The sequence below is a fragment of the Falco cherrug genome, chromosome Z, assembly GCF_023634085.1.
Source record: "Falco cherrug isolate bFalChe1 chromosome Z, bFalChe1.pri, whole genome shotgun sequence".
Classification (NCBI taxonomy): domain Eukaryota; kingdom Metazoa; phylum Chordata; class Aves; order Falconiformes; family Falconidae; genus Falco; species Falco cherrug.
Genome location: NC_073720.1, coordinates 3,260,091 through 3,282,032, shown reverse-complemented (window position 1 = coordinate 3,282,032; position 21,942 = coordinate 3,260,091). Strand labels below are relative to the sequence as shown.

Genomic DNA, 21,942 nt, shown 5'->3' with positions numbered 1-21,942 from the left:
GGTGAGGGAATAGAGAGAGGAAAGGTGAGTGTGAAGGTTGCACAAGCAACCTTGATTACGGCTTTTCTTCATTCCAAGCCCCTATCCATGATGCCTCATTAGAATTCTTCACATTTAATATCTTCCATGAAATTCTCCCACCCCAAATATAATTTGCAGCCATAAGCCATAAAAAGTTGTAATCATAAACAACTATGTTCCTCATGACACAGACAGGACTTTAAAGGCAATTTTGTCAGCAATGGAAAACAAAAGGATGCACACCCCATATACATTATACATACCAAAAAGACTAAAAATGCCAAATTAACCACACACAGACAGCTCCTGCCATTCTTCTTTTTACCACAGAGAAACAAGGAGAAGAAATCTGGAAACTGTTCCAGGCCCATCAGCTGAACCCACAAAAAGTCTAGATGGATAGGGAGCTTCAGTTCATTTTCCACTGCATTTTTTTTCAGCTAGCTTCATACATGCTTAGGAATATTTCAAATAATTATGTTTTATGGACACTCAGTAGTTAGCTCTTCCATGCCTGCCTGTAACGCAGCTATTATAAACTCCAGGGTGATGGACTCTTTCGCATGGAACGGACAATTCTACACTCCAGGGAATTTCACCTTGATAACGTTAACTTAACAGCATCCACAATTATAATGATGTAAACTTCCCTTTCCTCTTTACAGGGGAATTTCTACAGTTAAATAGTTTCAAATAATTTACTTTATTTTTAGTTACTTTAAGAGAAGCATATGTATCTTGTTTGTATTAGCTTTGGGGAGCTTCCAAGAGAGCTGTCTGAATTTCCTGCATTTTCAGCAGAAAATAAAACCTTCAACAAAATAAACTCACTCTGCCAAAGGAGTGGAAGAGTGGAGGGGAAAGAAGGAATTGCACAAGAACACTGCTCTTCCACTCAATGCGCAAAGGAACTTCAAAGCCAAGCCTTTGGTGACAGAAATCTTATCTTCATCTATTTTACTGACATATATTCTTTGCCTGTTCTATGTCAAACCCAGATAACTTTTGGCCATAATGTTGAATTGTGGGAAAAAAGGTATTATGAGAAAAATTCCAGGAGTTATAGTGAATATAACCTCCCAAACTAACCTTGGCATCTTTGGTTACTGCTTAGAAATGAAAGTAGAGCTGTCACACCAGCGTGAAGTTTGTTGCCAAACACTTTACTAAATAAACCGATCATCCTGACACTCGCTATCATTGCCTTCCCGAATAACCGAGGAAGCTGAAAGTGCAGGTTTTCAGCAATGTCTCACCATTTTGTCAAGCCAGCTCATGTAGTAATGCAACATTTCCCAAGAGAAACACAAGGCTTTCAGCCCGTATCACATCGCACATCTCTAGGAGAGCCTGCCACAAGGCTATGCTAGAGGAAATGCTGTGGTGGTGTGTCCTGTCCCAGAGCAAACAGCCTGGGACCTGTCTGCTCCAAGGGAAAACACACCAAACACCACCTACCAAGGTAGCAAACCCAACTGCTTCAATGCTCTAAAGCCCTGTTTGTCACAGGGTTTGACTTCAATAGCCACTGACCAAGAAAATATAAGGCTGTTTCTGTGTTTTGGATGGGGCTTGGAGCAACCTCGTCTAGTGGAGGGTGTCCCTGCCCATGGCAGGGGTTTGGAACTGGATGGGCTTTAAGGTCCCTTCCAACCCAGACCATTCTGTGATTCTACTATTCCGAGGACATACATATATCCAGTGAAGGTGCAGATACTTTGCTGGTACTTCTCACGTGATTTCAGTGCACTGTGCTTATTACTCAGCCAACCTACAGCTAATCCACAACTCACCTCCTGGTCACACCTTCACCTGCATCTCTTCTTCCACCCACACCCTTGCTTTCTTTGAAATTCCAATCCTAAACCACTTCATGCTGAAACACTTTAACCTACCTTCTATCTCATTACAAAGTCAGGCTCCTAAATCAATCAAAAATGTCTAGACATTGGCCTAAATTCCCTCGGTGCTTCACTGGTTCTTGGTGATGCTTCACTCTCACAGGCCTGCACCCATTTACCCATTTACTGAGGGTTTTCACAACTGGGAAAACTTCAGCTTTATTTAATTCTTGCATGGCATATCCCTGTTTGAAATGAATAGTGGCATGGGAAGTTAACTGGCAAACAGTTTTAGCAGAGTAACTCCCTCACTACACAAACAGTGAAATATATTCTCTTTTTAGAGAGGATCTCTGCTGGCAGTGTGGCAACACTTCAGTAGGAAGGACAGATGTTGACTCTGCTTGCAGAACCTACGGTCAGATTATTAGGCAGCTGTGAGCTAAAGGTGTTTCACTTCCCAGGGGGATGCTATGACTAATCTGTTCTATCAGTAGGGCTTTAAAAGGAAAGAGCGAGCAGCCATCTGGACCCAAAAGGATGGAGAAGCACCTAAATGCAGGAGAGATGCAGACTTGGGCATTTCTGTGAGACTGGGATTCAGGATCACAAGAGCAAAAAGTGTCAGTTCCAGAGAACAGGACTTAAGATAGTCCTCCTCTTTGGCATTTCATCCCAGCATCTCGGTGCTTCCAAACTCCATTCTTGGAACTTCCCATCTAATTCAAGTGCTGAATTCCACCCTGGAAAGCAAAGGGGTGACAAGTCTCCTCCAGTAATTTCTTAAGATGGCAAAATGACAGATCACCTAAAATTAATTTCACCCCAACTAGCTTAGAAAAAGTAAATGACTACAGAAGGCATCTACTCAAGGTCAAGCCTCAGAGGCTGGTCTAAGCCCACCAAGAAGCTCCGTCATAAGGGGATCCACCACGGTGCCCAAAGTACCTGATGGCCACCAGCTAGGGGCCCCAACACTGCCCATGCAAGAACGTGTTATTTTCAACACGGTCTGCACAACACAGTACTTCCAAGCCAAATGCAACCATAACAGCAAAATGCAAACAATATTTAGTAGAATTAAACCCAATCATTTTCTGAGGTCCCACAAAAGCTAGGAAGCAACTGAAGCTAGGGAAATGACTATGTTCATCTTAACTTTAAAAAAATTACAGTTAAAACTGTGAATTTATATTTTTGTCAAATCACGCCTGAAATGATGTGGTTTTCTTGCTATTGAAAGGAAACAGAGAATTCTCCATTTCTCCTTGAAACAAAGCACCATTCCCTAGAGGCATGGGAAGATTTTGTTTAGTTTGACTGGTAGAACAGGAAAGGACAAATTCCATATGCAACCCCACACTCCACCATACAAAGGTAAATAGATTATCATGATACAGCCTTTAATTAACAGAACCCATCTACCCTGAGTAGAGTTCAAGGACTTTAAAGACGTTACTCAAGTGAAAAAGCTTCTGATTCCACATGCAGCTTTGCTGGAAGATGTCACCAGCAAAACTGTTTGGAGGTGTTATGCAGTAATTACTGCTACGTCAACTGAAACCTTGACACTTCCCAATTATTTTTCTTTTCTTTTTAATTGCATGGCAGGTCTTATGTAACACTCACAGAAAGTTTCACATTCTTGCATTAAATATGTAAATACTATTTAACGAAATCTCTAGACCTAAAAGTCTACTCCATAAAGACGACTTCTGCTGAACCTCTTTGAAGTAAGCAGTTCTCCAAAAAGGAACAAGCTTCACAATTTTTCAGAAGGGTACTGTTGCTAACATACACACTGATGTTTGTGTTTTAGCATGCACTGAAGTCCAGATTTATCTTTATCATATCTTTAATGCTTGTTTGAAGTGGGTTCTCATCCTTTTTATCCTATGTGATGTTTAACTGAAGTATATAACCCCTTATTTCTAGCACAAAGAAGAATAAGATGGGAAAACATTACATCTTGCAAACAGACAGAATAAAGACCAGTTAGCAATTTAAACCAAGCAGTTTTCTTCACATTTTCCCTTCACACCTCCCAAACCTCCCTCCATACAGTACACCACCGTTAAAGAATGTAATTTAACCACCAGTTCCTTATAGCCCCAGCATCATTTTTGACTATATTATCAGCTATTTTCTTCAGCCTTGGTACTATGTATGGTAGCAACAACCAACATCACTGCAAAATATATACACATCTAAGACAGTATTTCCAATGCACCCCTGCTGTCATTCAAGAAAATCACTCACTGCTACAGATCCTGCAGACCTATCTTCAGTGCCTAAGCAATTTTAATTGAGCAAGTAGTAAACCTAACTGAGTAAATACCAATCCCTCATTAAAGCTGCCAGGTGCACAGAAGCTGAATTCAGAAGTTCTCCATTGGTTCTTCGCTGATTAGATCCTGTGGTTCAGCATCTTTGCCATGACATTTCAAAACCATCATTGCCCTGGAACTACGGCAGTTGTCTCCCACTGAAAGTACCACGCTGAATAATTTTGACCCTACTTAAGAAACATTACAAGCAAGCCTGTGGAATTCAAGTCCTCAATAATAAACATGGACTGCATCAAATTTCCATAATTCCAATCCTCTCCAAGCAGAAGATCTTCTCGTCCTGATGACGCACAGGATGTCAGTGGGAGAAGTCGGAGCTACTCGCCACACACTCAGCAGCCAAAAGACTCTGTATTCTTGCCCTTAGGGTAAAATTGCTATTGAAATTTCTGTGGGACGCATAAGAAAGTCAGAAGGAGTTTCCAGAGCAGACATCTCCATCATTACAATTTAGGGAATGTCAAGGAGGCAAGCGAAGCGGTGTTAATGCTGAGGCCACCCAGCACTCCTCCCGTGCCTCGGCAGTGTGAGGCTCCTGCTTTGCTCAAACGAGAAAAATCACTGCAAAGGTAGTGAGTTGAGTAAGATGTTAATATAAAAATCATCACAAAATAAAAACAACCCAAAACATTTAAACTTCCTCCTGACAACATTAGCCATGTTTTAAAATAATAGTAATAATAAAAACGTTGATTTAACCTGTTGCTGTTCCTACAGAAGGTGACAGCGTGCACACAGAGAACTTTTGTGATGGTGAAGTATTCTTTGCATGTTGTAGCTCCTTAAATACTAGCAGTGCATGATAAAAACCGGCAAGTCCCAGGTAACAGACACATGATGGTAAAAGATTCCCAAACTGTTGTAAGCGGGAATATGCTGCTTTGCAGCCATCATTTTACCCCAGAGCTGAAGAGAAGTCACGGAGAGTGCGCTGATTTCTTCTGAGATGTTAAAAATGCAGCAGCATGGTTAGAAAAGCAATTCAGCAATACAACTTCTTATAAGGCCGCTTGGCATACATACTATACTAATTATTTCAGTGGTGTTAAGATTTTGAAAATTGAAGTGGATAGATAAACAAAGATGTGAGAAGCCTATCATATTAAAAGGAAAAACTGCATTATTGATCTTTGAAACTGCAGTCTAAAGGATCTATGGGTAAGCCCTTTCAAAATATACTGAAGTATAATAAAGTGTCTTTATTTGTTTTCCTCTCACCACCTCTTCAAAATAGTCACTACCAGTAGTAGTTTCATTTATTCTATTAAGATGGGCCTGAAAAGCCTCCATAACCAAATTTCAAGAACTGCTCTCTCTGGTTGAATAAAATGCAAATAGGAAGCAGATGAGAAACAGCCTTCTGAGAGCTGACAGCAAGCAAACCAAATAAAATGGAGTAACTTTTAGATTAAATGTTGTTTTTACTATATTCCATCTTATTTTTCAAGTGCATTCCCCTGGACATTGCATGAATGCTGATAAACACAGAAGCTGATGACCACTGCTCCGCTTCCTGCTGAATGGTCTGGAAGCACACAGCAGCTGTAGCCCCAGTGCCAGAAGAACCACCTTTAGCTGAGATTTGGAAAACCCAAAACTCACAGAGAGTAATTCTAGAAGCCTATGTATGCAGGCACCTGTTCCAAAATGAACTATAAGCAACAAATGACATTTTGCCAAATACTGAAGCAAAACACTCTTGATAGAAATATGTAAAATCTGCCTTATCCAACTAAATAAAATTTCCTGAAATATTTATGAAGTCTTATCTATTTTGGGACAAAGCTCAATTTTGTGTAGCCTTTGTCATAAAGTGCAGCAATGACAGACACCGACAAGATGAGAGATCACCACGTTTGAAAGACAGAGAAGCACTTATGCCGTGCACCTATCCTGGAGTCAGTCAACTGTTCCTCACCAAAATCCGGTCAACAGTTATTAGCTGGTTACCTATAAATTATGCTAAGTTTTCTAATGAATTCTAATTAAGAGTCTACCACGAGGTAAGATAACTAATGTATTGAAGAAAAATAATTTTATATTTCAGGAAAAGTCAATGAAGATTTTTTCCCCCATGTGAATGTGACAGGACTCTTCCTATCATCTCGATTTATCAAAATCTAAAAGATTAGTGTGGGAATGGGAAAATTTATCCTGATTTGTTCAGCTGATTTTTTTTCCCCTCTGCATTGAGTAAACATCTGATCTGTTCGCAAGTGCCAGGGATAAGTTGCCAGAGAGTAGCTTAAAGAGCTGCCTTCCTAAAGAACTGCAACATCCATTCTCTTTTCAATTTATATGGAGGGAAAAGATACACTTCAGATTCTGATTGCTATTGTAATGAAAACATTACATCTAATCTATAATGTTATTACCCATCTTCTTTTCTCTGGAACAGGATAGGTGTGTTATCAGTAAACAGTTTCTTCAAGGTCAAGAGTTTGGGTTAGCACGCACACAAATGCGGGAGTGGAACAGCCTCTGTACACGCTGTACCAGCCTGACAGCAAGAAAAATGCAGCGGAACACTGTCTTTGAAAAAGGTGTCACATACTTCAGTAGCAGGGCACAGCTCACTCAGCTTGGGCTCAAGCCTAAATATGTACAAGAGCACTTCTGGAAAACCTCCACCACATTGCAGTTACATGTCTGAAGAGGAACAAAAAAAAACCCCAAAAAACATCTTACTCGTCTCAGCTTTGTTTCAGAGCAGTGTAGGCAATCACAGACATCTTCCAACAGTGTTGTGTGTAAGGAATATAGGAGGATTAAATAACAGCAATATACTAGAGTCATTTTGCCTCATGAATGTTTTAAAAGCTACTTCCCTGAAATGGCTTTATGTTTGCTATTTCACTGGCAGAAAACAGGTGTAGAATATGACTACCAGCTTTCTGAATTACTGAGATGTTTATAACATATGGTAACATACTTCTGGTTTTTAAGCATTACATTTTTCAATCAAAACCTTACTTTAGGAACACTAGAAGTTTCTTTTACTACATTGTTGAAATACATAGCAGTTACAAAAATAAATCCTGCTCTTTGGAGAGCTACTGCACTGGGGTTTTCTGTTCATCTATGCAGGTTTGACAGAGATGAACCATCCAGAGTAGTTGTCATCTCCCAAAAAGCCCTGAACAACTCACTTTTATGAAGAAAGCAGCAGGAAAAGCATCTGAAGACCAAAGCAGCAAAGAAAGATGCTTTGGAAAACCAGTACTATTACTTTTTTCATCCAAGCACTTCACAATTTGTCATTAGTCTGAACTGAGCAAATGTTGGCTTACAAGGCAGTAATAAACAGTATTTACAGAGAGGCTTGCACAGGCTTTCTCTTAAAAACATATCACATATTCCATCTACAGCTTATGCTGTATCACACCTCAGGCCCTTCTAAAATCCCAGTATTGCATCAGGCTTCCAGCGCTCTCAAATGCAACACAAGCAGACGCACAGTACAAAAATCAGTACAAAAATCAGCGTATGACATTTTACCGCTTACTTTGGGACCCTTAAGATAGTGTTCATCCATTTCTGAAACAAGCTCTCACAACTTCTTTAATCATCTCATTTAAGGATACATGTTTAACTGGTCTTACCAAAACACATCTTTCAAGTAAAAAAATGCAAACAAATGCCATCATTTATAACCTTTCCTGCAGAGTAATGACAGTGCCCTAAACCTATGTAACTATTAAAGGAGGAAAATAAGTAAAAAATTATGATCTTCATGCTTGGCTTTCTTCTAATGTGTGTAATGATCAAAATAACACTTTTAAAGAAAGGCTAGTAGGTGTTTGTATTGCTCTATTGTAAGTTCTGTTCAGCTCTTCCAATTTGTTCTCATGTCTCAAAGATCTGGAGAATGAAACATTCTCAATGAGATGATCATAAGATGCTGCCACCATATTAAAAGATCTGTTTTTTAAAAAAAAGATAGTACTTGCTCTTCTCTTCCAAAATACTGACAATTTTTTAGTGAAATAAGGCTTAAGGCCATCTATACAAAACATGAATAACCAGACACAAATGAGACTTTTGTGGAACCCTGAACGATGAAAGCAGATCATCTTTTTGAAGAACATCATTTTAATGCTCTTCAACATATTTGTACAAAAATCCTTCAACCACAAGCATATTTTTAAAGATGCAATAATGCAAGGACCAACCGCAAATCACTATTAGTCCTTCATACTGATACCGAGAAGTTTAAATAGGCTGAACTTCACAGTCATCTTTATCACAGGATTCTAGGACAGTTCTTTCTGTTTAAGGATAATTTATGCAGCATTTTCTCAGGAAAGTTTCCAAGTCACTTCAAGGAAAGAACTGATTAAGAATTCAGACAGAACTGCAGAATTTGGTTATTATTCAATACAAAAGCTTGCTTTAGATTTGGGTTAGGTTGGCTATTTCAGTCTATTCTGAAATTTCTAGGTGTTTGATGATATAAAAATAGGGGGATAAGGTAGGAGTAGTATTCTTTAAGCTAAAATACAATTCATCTGAAGGAGGGTATGACTAATATTTAGAAAATGTATTTATAGGCCTTTGGCTCAAGACTGCAGTGGAGACAGGCATGCCCAAGAATAACCCAATATTGAAAATGTTACTTCTGCTCATGAGCCATCAACTCAGAGTAATCAAAAAGGAACTTCAGTGCAAAAGAAGGTGACTCTCCTAATAAATGCAACTTAAATTGCTAGAATCCACTCACTATAAAAAAACATTACAATATTATACTCGTTTACTATATATTAACTTCAGAAAAAACTGGAAAAAAAAAATTTCTTGTATAACCGTATTTTCAATTTTTTACAGCAGACAACAGGACCTGAAAATTCACACACAAAAATGAATTTTTAGACTATTAACAATGCTTGTCTAATGCAATCAAAAAAATCTTACTGAGTTACTTAGTGACATATAAAAATGGAAGAAAATAGACAGAAAGAATACTGAAGAGACTTCAGCAGTGCTTTTGGTGAAAAGCGGGTGGCTTCGGAGTTTTGAAGAAACGTTATGACAAAATAAACTACCTTAGCCTTCCCCTCCTCCAAGTATTTGACAAATATGGACATATCTCAGTTAGGAGTCTTAATTTAATGTCGTAAAAACTTCTCATTCTGCCAACAGTGTCTTCAATTCTACAGATAAACAAGTAATACACATTTTGTACACTCACAGCAGTTACCACTAAGCAGTATTTTTACAGACTACCAGCTAAACGTTAATTGCATCATGCTAACTCTATTATGGCTGACCAGTTTATTTGGAAGTGGGTTTAATTTCATTTCTGCATCATTACTAGAGTCATCAGATGATCGCAGGGAAGACTTCCTATTTATTCATGATAGCATGCATTTATAGGAAAATGCTTATGTCTGGTGGCAGAGTTCTGCATTAAACCAGTTCTTCAGATCAATTAAAAAAATCAGAGGGCTGCAGCGTTTCTAATGCAATACTAGCTATGTAAGTACAGAACATATTATAGGACCCCAAAACATCAAACATTTATCTACACAGTTCAAACATTGTTCACATCAATAGTGAATGAAATACTTGTTTGCTACACGCTGGATAGGCTAAAAAAATTAACTTCATTGCACAGCATCCTTCATAAAAATATGACTACCACAAGACCCCATAACCCTCAATGAAATACCACACTATTAGACGAGAACACTCTGGCAGTGCCATCAAAGGGACACCATAGGAATTATATGACAATGTAATGGTAAACAAATATCATGGACAAAATATTTTAGTCTACAGTGGCTAATATTACACATTTCTAGAACTTCAGTTTTGCTTTAGTTGTTCAGTAAAGCCACAACTAAACTGCTTATACGGAAAATAAGGCTGAATTCAGAGTTTCGAATCTATGGTACTATCATCTTTCATCCACTGTAATGTAACTGAACCCAGAAAATTTATAGATTTTAGATCTGTTTCATTACGTTTAAAAGACAGCTAACACTGCAGTTCATAGACCCGATTTTACCTACTCTTGAGCAATTCCAAATTTCCAAGATAAATATGGAGCCTTTACTTACAAAAGGCAATTTCTTTCTAGGGAGTAAATGAATCAGGGGAACCTTTTAACATCTACCCATGTACAGGAGGGAGGTTAGCTTGGTTCTCAGTTGGAGAAACTAAAAGGAAGGACTATTTATGACTTGCAGCTTTGAATATAATCAACTATAATAACAAGATACAAGTTACAAAAAACCTTCTTTTTGTTGAAACTACTTTTGTAATACTGCTTTTTAATAACCCTCATCATGGCCGAATTAGAAGGACCCCAACTGAAGTCATTCATCCCACATAAAACAAACATTGCTTTTTCTTCTTAGCTTTGTTTTACAAGCTACATTATTTCCAGATGACGCTGGAGGGGCCTAGGAGTTTCAAGAATTAGATGCTTAAATAGACAGCTGCTTTCTATTTACCATATAAATCAAGGATAAATCAAAGAAGAATCTAAATATTGGACTTCATTTAGCCCATTATGGAGCACAAACTGAGAAGGAAAAGAAAAAAGAAACAGAGAAATCTCATTACCCAAATGCAAAATTTAATTCTTATTATTCAGACGGGAAGAAAACTCACTGACATTCACAGAATTCCAAGCCTCCGTGTAACACCAGCTCCACACAGCAGGTACATTCAACTGGGTTGGTAAATGGCCAGGAAAAGGGTCGGCTCTGATGGGGAATTCTCCCAGTACCACCAGGCTTTGCTACTGCAGACTATTTGTATGTATGTATATATCTATGTAGATATTGTGTATATATCTATGTATATACACACACACACATATATACACACATACATAGCTCACTACATTAATATTCTTTACATTTTTCCCTTTGGATTGCCAACACACATTTATTTCTATACCTTAACTAACACAAACCCAGCAGATGTTGCAGAGGGGGTTAAAGGAGACTGTTCTTACATTCACAGGAGTACACCTGTAAATATGAAAAGTCTTAACACTACACTGCCTTGCTGGGGGGATTCTGTCAGTGATAGAAACATCGAAGTGCTGTTGAAGTGACAGTCCTACATATGAAATAACTGAAGATATTGGCACTAAGTGGGATTATTTTTAGAATTTTCCCTAACACATTTAAGCTTCATCTGGATAGAACAATGCAGTTTTTCATAGCCAACATTTAGAAGGTAAAAAAAAATAATAGTTAAACTGAAGTGAATTTTAGATTTCCTATGTGGCTAGCATCATTTACCTATACTATTTTCTGTGACTATTATTCCATTAAAGCAACTGAAGGCTGTCGGTAAAATTCCCACGGATGGTAGAGAGAACCCCCAGCAGACAGCAGCGTGGGGTGCTCAGAACTGTGACCTCTACCCTGGGTGTTGAGTGATTCTCAAAATCTGCTCCAGGGAGTTTTCATTTAACTACTAAGCCTTCACACCCACCACCAGTAAACAAGAGTTTGGGCTCCCACTGACATAAAATCCCTTGTCCCTGTGTTGCAGTAGATAATGTTGAAATAAATTTAGAAACCCAACCAAAAGCTACGTATCTGAATACAGACTCAAGTGATGACACATGTCAAACTCGTTGAATCTAAAACTATGTCTACATTTGATTTTTATTTTCCTCAGTTTTTGCATTAAGCAAGTTTGTTGGGGTTTTTTTCTTACATTAGCAAGTGAATTCTGAAGCTCTGACGTAAGCTTGCCAAAATTAAAAACTTACTCCTACTTCATCCTCTCCCTTCCTAGAAATAGTTAAGGAGAATCTCTCGTTACCAGCTGCAGTAGAACAAGCACTAAAGTGCTTGAAAATCATACACATACTACGAAATCCCTAAAAAGCAACTGTTTCGGTAGATGCTAGCTCCAACAAGCGGTCTGACGTGCTACTTTCCGAGGGAAATAGCGTGCCTCCAGTTGCGCTATTAGGTATCTATGATTTAACAAATTACATTAGGCTGTAATAAAATTACAAGAAAATAAGTGATATGTTTACTTAAGTAATTTGTCTTGATTTGAATTGAATTAAGAAAAATTCTCTGTTATTTTATTACCAGTTTTCTTGTTTGTTAAAAGTTTTGGAAAATGCGCTTTCATTGAATGCAAGACAGCAATAAAAAACCCAACTGATTTTTCCCACTTCTTCAAGCTTGGAGATACTCATGGGCAAGGACAACTTGACCCAACTGTGGTATTTCAAACCAGGTCATTGCTACTATGAATATAATCCTTCATAACAAAGCTTATTAAACAAACTAGCAAATGAAGTAGCATGAGAACTGGTCTAACCAAGGATCCTGTCTCCGAGGCGATGGTTTGATGACAGGGGGTTCTTCCCTCTTCCTTGCTGGCTTCTCCACCCTGCTCCTGAATCCCATCACATTAGCAAGTTTATCAGGGAAGGACCAGGGCAATTTAATAAATGAAACAACCTGCACTTCTCTTTTTTAAAGCTCAGAAAACCTCAATAAAAACAATATAAAAGCCAACTAGGTCAGTTCCTTGTTCTAGTTCACAGGAAGATACCCGCAGCTTTGTTGGCATACCACAGACCTGATGGTAGTCCACAGCAGATACCCACAAGACGACTGTAAGGAATATGGTAAAGGAAGATCCCAGTATATTTTTACCACCAACAATAATCAGCAGCTTAAGGACTGTGTATTAGGTCAAAAACTTAAGAGTAGGAACTTAAAAGTAGGAACAGTACCACTGCTTGAGCACTCAGAAATTAAGAGATGCTGATCTCATCCCATCTCCATTTGTTGCCTTTGTGTGTGTGTGTGTACTAGGACATGGGCACGCTGTGCCGCTGCACTCAGAGCCTAGCACCTCTCCATCATACGGTGCTCACAGTGGACAGGGCTCAACTCAAGATCACTGATGTTGCCTTTTTCCTTGCATACCCTTCCTGGTCCTAAGGAGCAACACACAATATTTACCATAAATTTTTTTTCGATGTCTAATACTTAGAAATGTGTAGAAAGGTTCAAGACAAGACCTGAAGCAAGACTTAGAATAAGTTTATGTACAATTTAAGCCTTGTGACCCAGGTCCCATGCAAATTAACTTTTGGATTACAGAACTGAGTAAGAAAAAAAGAATTTCTACATTAAAAGTGAGTTAAAAAATAATGAGAAATAATTTTTTTAAAAAATATTCCGACTAGTCTGAATGAAACCTGTGAAGAGAATAGCTTACTCAGCAGTCCTCCTCCTCTCTAGATATAAACCTGGGCAGAGCAGGCAATCCCAGAATCATCCCTTTCTTTAGCTCCATGATGGGATACAGCGGTAGAACAGACTTCAGATACTTAAGTTACCTCAGTTCCTAGATTCTTTGCTATTCTTACAGATAACAAACATGGGCTTTCAGAAGCAGAATATGCTGAAGTAATAAAATCTGGCCTCAATTTCTATTTAGTCAACTGGCTGTGCCTCAGATTGAGCTGGAACATGAGCAATTTGGAGGGGGAAAAAAAAAGCCATGAATAAATGCATACATTCCTTTTTCAAAATTAAGGCCATTGAACTTCACTGATTTTACCCTCTCCTACACCAGTCTTTCCAACTGATCTCCTTCTCCCTACATCACACCACCACCACATTCCCCCACATTCCCCAGCACTGCTCCATAAACTGCAATTCTCAGCTGCCTCCACCTGTGAGGGGATAACGTTGTACAGAGAGCACCGTGGGTCTTTTCTTAACTGTGATATTGTTCACATCCAGGAAGTTAAAAAGCTATCCAAAACCTACAAAATATTTTTCAAGCACCAAATACTTACACACCTCCAAACATAAATCTTAACATGTAGGTAAAGAAATACCTATGTGTGCATACACATACATATATGTGCTCTTTTACAAACACAACTGTGTACCATGCTATCTTCTTTCCTCTGAACAGCGGGGATGGCAATTTGTTTGTCTAGGGAAGAAAACATATGGGTCTCTCTCCGTAAAATCAATATCCTCCTTCTGACAACAGGCCACATGTATCTGCAGTCCCTGCATCAGGGAGACAAATTAATGTTAAAAGTTTCAGCCCTCTCCTCTAGCCACCTGAAGATGCTTGAAAATATTTAACGCAGACCCCACAGCGTCTCAGAGGCCAGTTGCAAAACAGACAGCCTTAGCAGCAGTTCCAGCTCACTGAGCCCCTGGGTCCATAAACCCAGTCCCAAGCACACACTGCAGCCCCTCTGGGCTGTGATACTGCATGTCCGGCACAACTAGCTCATGATATCACAGAATTACAGGATGGTCAGGGTGGGAAGGGCCCTCTAGAGATCATTTAGTCCAACCCCCTGTTGAAGCTGGTTCTCCTCAAGCAGGCTGCACAGAGTCACGTCCAGGTGGGTTTGAATATCTCCAGAGCAGGAGACCCCACAGCCCCTCTGGGCAGCCTGTCCCAGTGCTCTGCCACCCTCAGGGAAGTTTTCCCTCATACTCAGACGGAACCGCCTGTGCTGCAGTTTGTGCCCGTTGCCCCTTGTCCTGCTGCTGGGCACCACTGGAAAGAGCCTGGCCCCGTCCTCCTCATACCCATCCTTAAGATATTTGTAGACATTGATAAGCTCCCTTCTCAGTCCTCTCCTCTGCAGGCTAAAGAGGGCCAGCTCTCTCAGCCCTTGCTCATAAGGGAGATGCTCCACATGATACATCGTATGATATATCCTAGGTATGAAAAGCCACCACCGCCACCAAAGCAGCCTCCCTTTGCCCTGGAAGCCAAGTGAAGCACCATGGCTCTCCAGGACAGCTCAATAAATGGCTGTGAGACCACAACAGGAATCTGAACATACAGCTGTGTAACTGCTTAAACTGTAATCTGGCATGACACGGGATTAATCACCTCTGAGAAATACGTCCCCAAGAGCCTTATCAACCACAACACTCAGAAACACTCAATATATCCAGAGTACTGCAGTTCTCACTACTGCAGTACAGAAGCCCCTACATCACGAGCCCATGAGAAGCAAAACCATGGGAAAGGGCCACCAAACCCTCCCTGAGGTTTCAAAGTCCGGAGAGCTTTCAACTGCCCATGCAGACAGAAGAGCTTTATGCAGCTCGTGTATCATCTCATCAGGCAAACAGAAGTGGGATCTCCTCCTCTTTAACCACAAACTAACTTGCAGGGGTTCTGGCTGAAATGTTTAAAGTTCCAAAAATTCAAGGTTAGATGGCAAGTTCTGGGAGCGAAATCAGAAGCCCTGAAATCCCAAGTTATTGTTAAGAGCTTCACGTGAATTAGGGCAAGGTAAGGCAGCTGGAATGCACAGGAAAAAACTGCAAGTGGTTCATATGCTTTATAAAGCCGCCTGTCTCTGAATAACGAAGTGACTTTAGTTTGTATGGTATGTGTCAGCAATAACAACTTAAATATGCAGGTGAAGAAACCCGGTTAGCTGAATTAGATTAAAGTCATTAAACTATTACATCAAATTATCTTTTTTCAGCATTTTTATACTTAATGCTAGAGTTATATGATATGTAATGTCTCAGGCATGTCCTGGAACATGTATTAACATTGCAAATAAACCAGTTGTTACATTTTCATCCTCAAAAATCTAGAACAACTGATAAAATCAATTTTTTTTTCTTTTTTTTTTCCCCTTTTTTTCTTTTTTACAGAGTATTGCAGCAAGAGCTCAAATGAGTACAAATGAAAGATGCTTCAGTTGTACAAAGATATCATTCAAGTCCTTGGAAGACATCTCCTTCTTGTACCGAAACTAAAGATTTTCCAACAAGCTGTGCAATTAAATTACAAAATTGTTGCCTGTTTGTGGGTATTGGCTCAGCAAACTGAAGAGCACTGTATGTATCCGTGTGTTCAGAACATACTAATTTGCCCCATGACTACAGTACTCCCCTGAAGGCTCACTGGGAATTGTTTTCAATCATTTTTAGGCATTTTAAGAAACTGTGGATGCCAAAGGCCTGTTATTAAAAATAATGTTTTAACTGTATGATTTAAACATCCTGAAATACAAATGGCTTGAAAATTGCAAGTTGACAGGGTACAGTAAGTCTCTTAGCTATTAATAGTTGTGGGTTTGTTTTGCCATTTGTAAGTGTAATTTTTTTTTTTTTTGGTAGAGACATTTCAGACATGACATCATTTATACAGGTTCCTGTATTTTGATGTTGGTGGTTGCTTAGCTGTCACACATTTTGATAAATCTTTACAGATTTAGGGATGTACCACTTTATTTTGAAGCATCTACTAAAACATAAGTTTGATACTCACATAATCAGGAAGCGGAGAGTCATTTGAGCCAAGGGAACCTCTTAAGGACTGTGTGGCTTGCTCCAGCACTTTGTTGTGTTTTTTAGATAACAAAGAAAATAAACTGAAGGAAGGGAAAAAGGAAAAAAAAAATTAACTTCACAATAATGTCCTGAAATAGTTAAACTAGTCAGAAGACATGTTTTATTAAATACACAAGATTTTTAGAATGCAATGCACACTTGTTGCAGAATTTATTTATTTAATATCTAGGCTAAGCAATAGCAGAATTTGAATTAGAAATATTCTATACAATAAAATAATGTGAAGAACATCATACGGTAGACATGCCATTTCAGCTCCTAACTAGTTACGCGCTCACTGAAACGCAATTTTTAAGTGCAACACCTCGTTCAATATATTGCAATATATCCTTAGAGCATCTTGTGCATTATTCATTTCCATAACCTATTTGCTTAGCACAGGAAGAATCAAAGTATATGACAGAAGCTTTGGGTATTTGGAGTAGTTTTTGCATTTTACTAGTATGAATTCTTTTCAAATATCTTTTTGCTTAAATCAAAGAATAAAGCATTACCTTAGCTTTAAAAATAATCTGTGACATCAATGGTCCATATACAAACAGCAAAATAAATGGGGGTTTTTATGCATTTTGGGGAAAAGTATGGCAATGACACTCATAGAGGTATAATCTGATGTATGTAACTTAATAATATGTATGTATATTTATAGATAAATACATATGATATATGTAACTGATAATGTAACTTGACTGCAATGGTGTGAAGAGAGAGAAGTAGTAACCCAAAGTGGTGGACAAAGGCCACCAGCTAGTGGTCAGCAGCTTCAAGGAGTCGGATACTTCTGTGAAGCCACTGGAAACCTCAAACATGGTTTTCATTTCATAGATAACCCACTTTTCCCCCCCCCCATCTTGATATCAGTCATATGTTTTAAGGCTTTTTGTGTTTTAAAACATTATTCTGGCTTCTTTTTGGAGCATTACAGGACTCTTACCAAGCTTTCCTAGGGGCTGGAATTATGTTATCTTTAAGGCTCTTTCCAACCCAAATTATTCTGTGATTCTATGACTGTGTCAGTCCTTAAGAGGGTAAAAAGGCTGCCTTGACAAATAAGCCCCAACAAAATCCACCAATGTCTGAGCATGCCGCTCTTGGAGCTGGGTACACTTGATGGGACTAGGAACAGTGGCAGACTTCTTGTTCACCAGATTCAGTTACAAAATACTAAAGCCAGTTTAATAATTAAAAAAGTAAGTGGCAAAATACTACCTCAGTGTTATATTCTAAATAGCCTCTGTTTCTTGGAATCAGAGGACAGCTTCAGCACTCAGAGACATGTGCTTGGAAAGCTTTTCTGCCTCAAGAAATGATGCTCAGCATTTGAAGAAGTCCTGTTAATTTTTTTTACTTAAAATATATCAATGATATTGTATCATTTACAGATGGCAGGAGTAGACTCCCTGGAGTATCAGTGCTTGTCCCCTCGTTGCTACTCAAGAGCCTCAGGGAAAGGCTTCTCCAACAGTTCTCACTGTCACAAGGAATTAGTTACACTTCTCAAGCCCAAACCTTACCTCTCGAGAGCTAACTCAGTAAGTTCCACCATTTCCCAACACCTCTTGACTTGAGTTAGGTATTTCTTAGAACAGATTAACAGCTTCCTTTTAAGGGCAACTTTTGCTGCACTTAAGACATCTAATTAGAGAATGTGAGCCCTTGAGTAGGTTGTACCATCCTCAAGGTTCAGCCAGAGTCTGCCAGCACGAGGAACGGGCTCGAGACGGCGTAGCAGAAACCAGGGTGGGCACTGCAGCTGCCCAGCTCTCGGTCCCACCAGGACATTATCGCTGGGGCGGTGATAGTTGCAACTGGACTGATATGGCGAGAACATCACACGAGATTGCAAGACCTCTGTGGTGGTCACGAGGGTCAAGAACAGTTGGTGTTTTCAGAGCAGCACAATATATTTGACATGAGGAAAACTGGAATCTTATTTTTTCCTTCATGCTATCCAGCACAGCCTTGACAAGACGTGTCATTCTTGGGATCAAATGCCAACCTCCCACTAATTCACAGCTATTAGTCAAAACCACTAGAACTTTCCCTGTTAAAAAGGGAAGTAGCAACACAGAAATAAGATACATTAGTAGGTTTTCCACTCTTCTCCCTCCCATAATCTGCTGTTGTAGTCACAAACTGATTTTTTTATTCCAATGAAAATCTGGACCTGGAAACTGGTCCTTGGACTGAAACAACAGCACTACTTTTTTTCAAATCACGGCTATTTTTTAAGGCTCAGATTTCAGAGATACTGTCATCAGCACCATCTAGTGCTGCAGAGACAGAATAATCGGCTAAAACCAACCTGGTGATGCTTACGGGGGGCTGTGCAGCAAGTACAGGCTAAATCTGGTGTCTGCCTGCTTCAGAAGATACAGATAATTTCACAAAAAGGAAGAATTTGGAATAAAAAGGATTTCCAAGGAGTCAGTTCTTCTCAAAAACACATAATGCATTTTGGCTAGAAAGGAAATCTAAACATAAACAAAGAATTGGGATCAGGATTTTGAAAAGTGCATCTACGCAATACATGTGAAGGGAAATGCACATCATTAGTATTCCACATGGAAGTGGAATAGCAAAGAGCAAATTTATGTTCTCTGACAGAAATTTAGAGAACTGGAAAAAGAAGGAGAAAGAAAAAGAAAGGAAAACTATTTCTTTATAACTTGCATTTGCTTTCTTAAAAAAAAAAAAAGGAAAATATTTAAGTGTAATGTAAATAGACTGGAGTGCTTGTTTATGGCAGAAGCAAGCCCTTGGTAGCTGATTCCTATTTCCAAAGGAGCCACGTGGGGGTAAGGTCTATTATACATTGCCTTTGGGACCAGAGCTTCCCTTTGAAAAGTTTTGCTCTCCTGCCACAAGCTCATCACCTTCACACCTGTGCTGAGACACTTCTTTGTGGGACCACCGCCCAAAACACCAATATTCAGGTTAAAAAAACCTCAACACAATTCTCTTCTTCAGAAATTTGTTATTCTTCTCAAAGAACCCTCCCTTAGAGGAGCATGAGGGCTGGGACACGTAGGCAGGAATTTTTCATACTAAGAATAGAAATATATAGGATTGCACCCAGAGCAAACTTAAAGAGCTTCACAGAAACACTACAACTAAACAGAAAAAATAAGGCCAGATACTGTGACCAACTGATGAATTTGCAGCTTCAAAGTACTGCTGCCTCCTGAAATGGCGTAAAGCTTTCACCACCAAGTAATTCACTTGTTATTATGCCCCTATCTCTACTCTGAAAACCACTTTAATAAACATCAACTTCATTTTTAAAGTATCAGAATACATTTAGCTACAATCCTCAAAAGGCATTTGCAAGAAATTTAGCTCATACATATCTTTTATCAACAAATGCTGCCTTCTAAAGGAGATGCCTGATTTTGCAGCAGCCACATCTTCAGTGTCTGTATGGTTTGGGGCTTTATTTTGATTTTTAAGGCATGAATAATGACATTTTAAAAAGGCAAGAATGTTTTACTACAAGGTTGTTTCCCTTCCACACAACAAGGTACAAGACACAAGTGCCAATTCATGCAGAGGTGGAAATAAAGACCGTCTCCCAGATTCCCCTCATGTCTTAGTCACACTTCTGGCTTTGCCCTGCTAAAAGTCAAGTTGAGATCAAATTGAAAAATAGATACACTATGTGGTAACAGAGGGCAGTCTGCACAGGTTGACAAGAATATGGACTTTTTACCAGAATACTTCTCTTCCTTCTGTTCTTCTCCATCAACTGTCAGGCTATGGAGCGCCACAGCCCTTTTGTCTCACCCATTATGGGCATTTTATAATACTAACAAATTATGTCCAGAACAACAAAAATGTCTTGGTACCTCAACCTCAACTCATCTCTCCCTCACAGAAGTACTTATGGACCAATGTTTAGCACGCAAAATAATAAGCTGGAATAATAGCAAGATGAAGTAACAGCTAGCACCTATTACAGATCATCAAATCACACCATGGATAAGCTCAGCCAGTGAGGAAGACTCAAGGGTGAACACCAATCTCAAAGTCTTGTATTTCTGATTTTTAGGAATTAAGAAATCACTGGTTTCTTAACTCCCTCTACACAGATGAAGTTTTTAATTTAACACAAGGCTGAACTTTGATCAATAAAAAAATACTTCCAGACCAAACAGTAATGGTTACTTAAATACAAGTGATTTGATTATGTGTTATTTGCACACACAATGACATTCAAACTAGTAATATATGAACTTAATGCTTTCAAAAAGCCAATTCCACAAAGCCCGTGGAGAGAAAAAAGCCAATAAGGGGACCTCATTTCACAACTTTCTTCTTAGTCTAGCAAAGTCACACACTGACAATGACAAAAAAAAAAAAAAAAGCTTCTGCAAGTTCTGCAGAAAGTCTGATTTACAGCAGATTGAAACAGCTCATAAAGGATACTTCTCACATAGACAAAATGAATGTATAAACTAGAACTTTTATAGCTAAAAAAAATTACAAAAAAAACCAACAAGGGAGTTAAAATGAGAAGTTGAAAGTAAATCCAAAGATAGGATTTGCCAAAACCTGGAGCCTTCTGAAAGCTTTGGACAGAGACAAGGAAAGGTACCCGCAACCCCGCAACCACACAGTATTTTAAGAAAGTAAACAGGCTGGCCAAGGCAAAGACGTGCCAGCTAATCCTGAGTGTGATATGGAGCAGCAATCACGAGACTCATTCAGAGGAGGGTATCACTGGCATTGAAACACAGACCTTACCAAGCACACTCATTTTTTTTTTTTCCAATGAGACTAGAAATAAAGCATGATGCTATCCCTGTTCTAACAGTCTTCTACACACTATTTATATGACTTTGTTCCACATGGGATTTTTTTTTATTAAGAAAACTCGAATGCTGAAAAGGCATGTGTTGTATGAACTCAAAAGGAAACAACTCACAAGTTTGAAAACTCTTTAATCTTGTTTTCTTAATAGGGACAAACAGGAATATATTCTTGGCCCTTCTAAATACTAATAGCTATTTAACATTTGTTAAAGCTATCAAAATACTTTCAGCGATACAGAGATGATGTATACATCAACGATAAGGAAATACTATGGTTAAACTTTGCAAATGGCACAGTCATCACAGGGTTGTGAAATAAAAAGAAAAGAGCATGTTTATTAAATTTTTCTTTATCTTTCAAGAAGTTGGATGCAAAGTAAACTTGCTGAGATTTTAAACAGCCAAATTTGAAGGCATAAATTTAGCACCAAGAAACCAAGTTGCTCCCGAAGTGTGAAGGATCTTACCTTGGGAGCAGCGCCTAAAGACCGACAGATCAACAAAGAGCTGCCCCAATGCAAGAAAGCTGATGGAGGAGAAACTGTCTTTGGTACTAACAGAAAGATGG

The 21,942-nt window shown here is 38.9% G+C and overlaps 1 protein-coding gene across 4 annotated transcripts in view; it reads right to left on the bottom strand.

Annotated features, from left to right (window-relative positions):
- Positions 1–21,942, bottom strand: part of DYM (dymeclin) — a 213,727-nt gene that overhangs the window by 48,090 nt on the left and 143,695 nt on the right. For all 4 annotated transcript variants that reach the window (XM_055698723.1, XM_055698722.1, XM_055698724.1 and 1 more), the window contains one exon: positions 16,481–16,583. In XM_055698723.1, coding sequence (XP_055554698.1) covers positions 16,481–16,583 — 103 coding nt within the window. The remainder of the gene's footprint in view (positions 1–16,480; positions 16,584–21,942) is intronic.